Source organism: Drosophila miranda, chromosome 2 (genome assembly GCF_003369915.1).
Source record: "Drosophila miranda strain MSH22 chromosome 2, D.miranda_PacBio2.1, whole genome shotgun sequence".
NCBI lineage: Eukaryota > Metazoa > Arthropoda > Insecta > Diptera > Drosophilidae > Drosophila > Drosophila miranda.
Genome location: NC_046675.1, coordinates 17918344 through 17920712, shown reverse-complemented (window position 1 = coordinate 17920712; position 2369 = coordinate 17918344). Strand labels below are relative to the sequence as shown.

Below are 2369 nucleotides of genomic sequence, written 5' to 3'. Positions count from 1 at the left end.
TAGCACCAATTATCACAGACAAAATGTGGTTGCGGAGGTTCAATTACGCTCCAAGAAGTGTGGTTGCGGAGGTTCGATTACGCTCCAAGAAGTGTGGTTGCGGAGGTTCAATTACGCTCCAAGAAGTGTGGTTGCGAAGGTTCAATAACGCTCCAAGAAGTGTGGTTGCGGAGGTTAAAGCACAATTCGAGAGGAATTTGAGGAGGATAGAGATGTTGGATGCAGCCGCCGATTCTGGCGGGCCGATTGTGGCCAGATTCAATTCATAGAAAGCAAAGCACAACAACTCAGCACAACAAAAATAAGTAACAAATATATCAACAGCAACAGTCAGTCCGAGAGTAATAACCGCCAAAAAATAGATATTAAATTAACAATAGATGAGAAAAACGCAATAGACATTCAAATAGCACCAATTATCACAGACAAAATGTGGTTGCGGAGGTTCAATTACGCTCCAAGAAGTGTGGTTGCGGAGGTTCGATTACGCTCCAAGAAGTGTGGTTGCGAAGGTTCAATAACGCTCCAAGAAGTGTGGTTGCGGAGGTTAAGGCACAATTCGAGAGGAATTTGAGGAGGATAGAGATGTTGGATGCAGCCGCCGAGTCTGGCGGGCCGATTGTGGCTCTGGCGTAGTTGATTTATATCAAAGACTATACAATACCAAGATGTTGCATGAGGAACAAATGCTTTTTCAATTTTCGTTTGACGGTACGGGTGCGCGGGGCTAGTACTTTCAAATTTTTCTTCCCTATATATGCGCTAGAAAAATGATCATCGCATATAATCAGTTTTTGTTCATAATTCTCCAGTGCAACACAACATTTTTCGCGCCAAATTTGACCAAAAATGCTGTCTGCAGGCGGAAAATTAAACATTTTTATACCAGGATTGGTACGCCTTGATTTTTGGCATGTCTTCACAATGCATTGCCGGCCGGACTTTGCAGCACCTTTTCTTATTCCGCTCATATTTTTTTACAACTGATTGCAATGATTGCTAAACAAGAAGTGAAGCAGCGAGACTGGCACGAGCTCGAGCCAACCCAGAAATATGCTTGTAGTTGTGTATATGTGTGTATGTCCTAGGTCGGCACGGCCATAAACCGGTTTCGCCCGCAGCATATACGGCATTTAGCTTCACACACAAGCGCACTGAAAGCATGTCAGTGTCTGCGTGCCGAAACCGTAGGGCAGCGTGGTCGCTGATGTCTTTGGCGCGGCACAGTGGGGACTCAGCCGAAATAGTCAAAACATTGTATTTAGATACATTTAATGCACGCATCTAACAGAGAATTTTCCAATCGAATTTTCAAGATAGTTTTAGTTTAGGAGATATAAGCACTCAAAGTTTAACATTTTTTCAGTGTGCAAATTGAACTCATATTCACTAACTAATTTAGCAAGCTGAGACGGCCAAAGGTCCCACTGTGCCGCTCCAAAGACATCGGCGATTCGCGACCACCGCTTCGACGGTGCTGAGGCTCGGGAGTCCAGAATTATTTCGTTGCTGGTGAAGGCATTGCCGATCAGACGAAACCGATGGGCAGCGGGGTCGCGGTAGAGACGAAGTACAGGCGAAAAGGGAATTGAAACCCCGCGCGCTCCCTCGTGCCTTTTGGGTCCTAATGTTAGGACCCGCCATAGAACAGCTTTTTGGTCGCTCATGCAACATCTTGGTATTGTATAGTCTTTGTTTATATACAAAATTCAGCTTGTAATGTGGCCGTTTGTGTTGCGCTGCGGGCACACTGGGTACCAGTGCTGCCAGATTTTGAGAGTCACCATAAGCTAGATTGAAGAAAAAATAATATAGAATAAGCTAAATTAAAAAAAAGCTTAAAAATAAGCTAACAATAAAAACACATCAAAAAAATTTATAATTCAATTTTATATATATATATTTTTTTAATTTTTAATGAAAGTAATGACATGATTTTATCCACTTCATTATGCCATGGCCGAGTGCTCAGCAATGTACAGCCTTTTGCTCCTCTGTTTTTGGGGACTTTCTTACAAGAGGTATTTAGTTAGTTTGTGTCCTGCTAGTATTGGACCACAAACCATACAGTATATAGATGTGCCAGTTCGTACTACGAAAGCGTCACACACGGGTTTTGGTCTGGGCACCCCAGGGACTTCGGCTCTGGCGTTCGGGTACTGACGCGTCATCAGAGAGAGAACGCAGAGAGAACATCTTTGCATGTGTTAGTACACACGCAATATGTTTCGACAAAAATATGTGATTGTATGCTTTTTCAGATTTTTTGAACTCTCTCAGGTCTGGTTCTGTTTTGCCACCAGCATGTTTTAGTGTATGGGTGCACATGCATTCTCACGTACTTTGCGTGTGTGTGTTTAGTATTGCTG

The 2369-nt window shown here is 43.2% G+C and overlaps 1 protein-coding gene across 1 annotated transcript; it reads left to right on the top strand.

Moving 5' to 3' along the window:
- LOC117187103 lies at nt 1-692 on the top strand. The gene is made up of 2 exons (XM_033389032.1): nt 1-173; nt 445-692. The coding sequence occupies exons 1-2, from the start codon at nt 24-26 to the stop codon at nt 634-636; spliced, it is 342 nt and encodes a 113-aa protein (XP_033244923.1). The 5' UTR covers nt 1-23; the 3' UTR covers nt 637-692.
- Nucleotides 693-2369: the final 1677 nt, after the last annotated feature.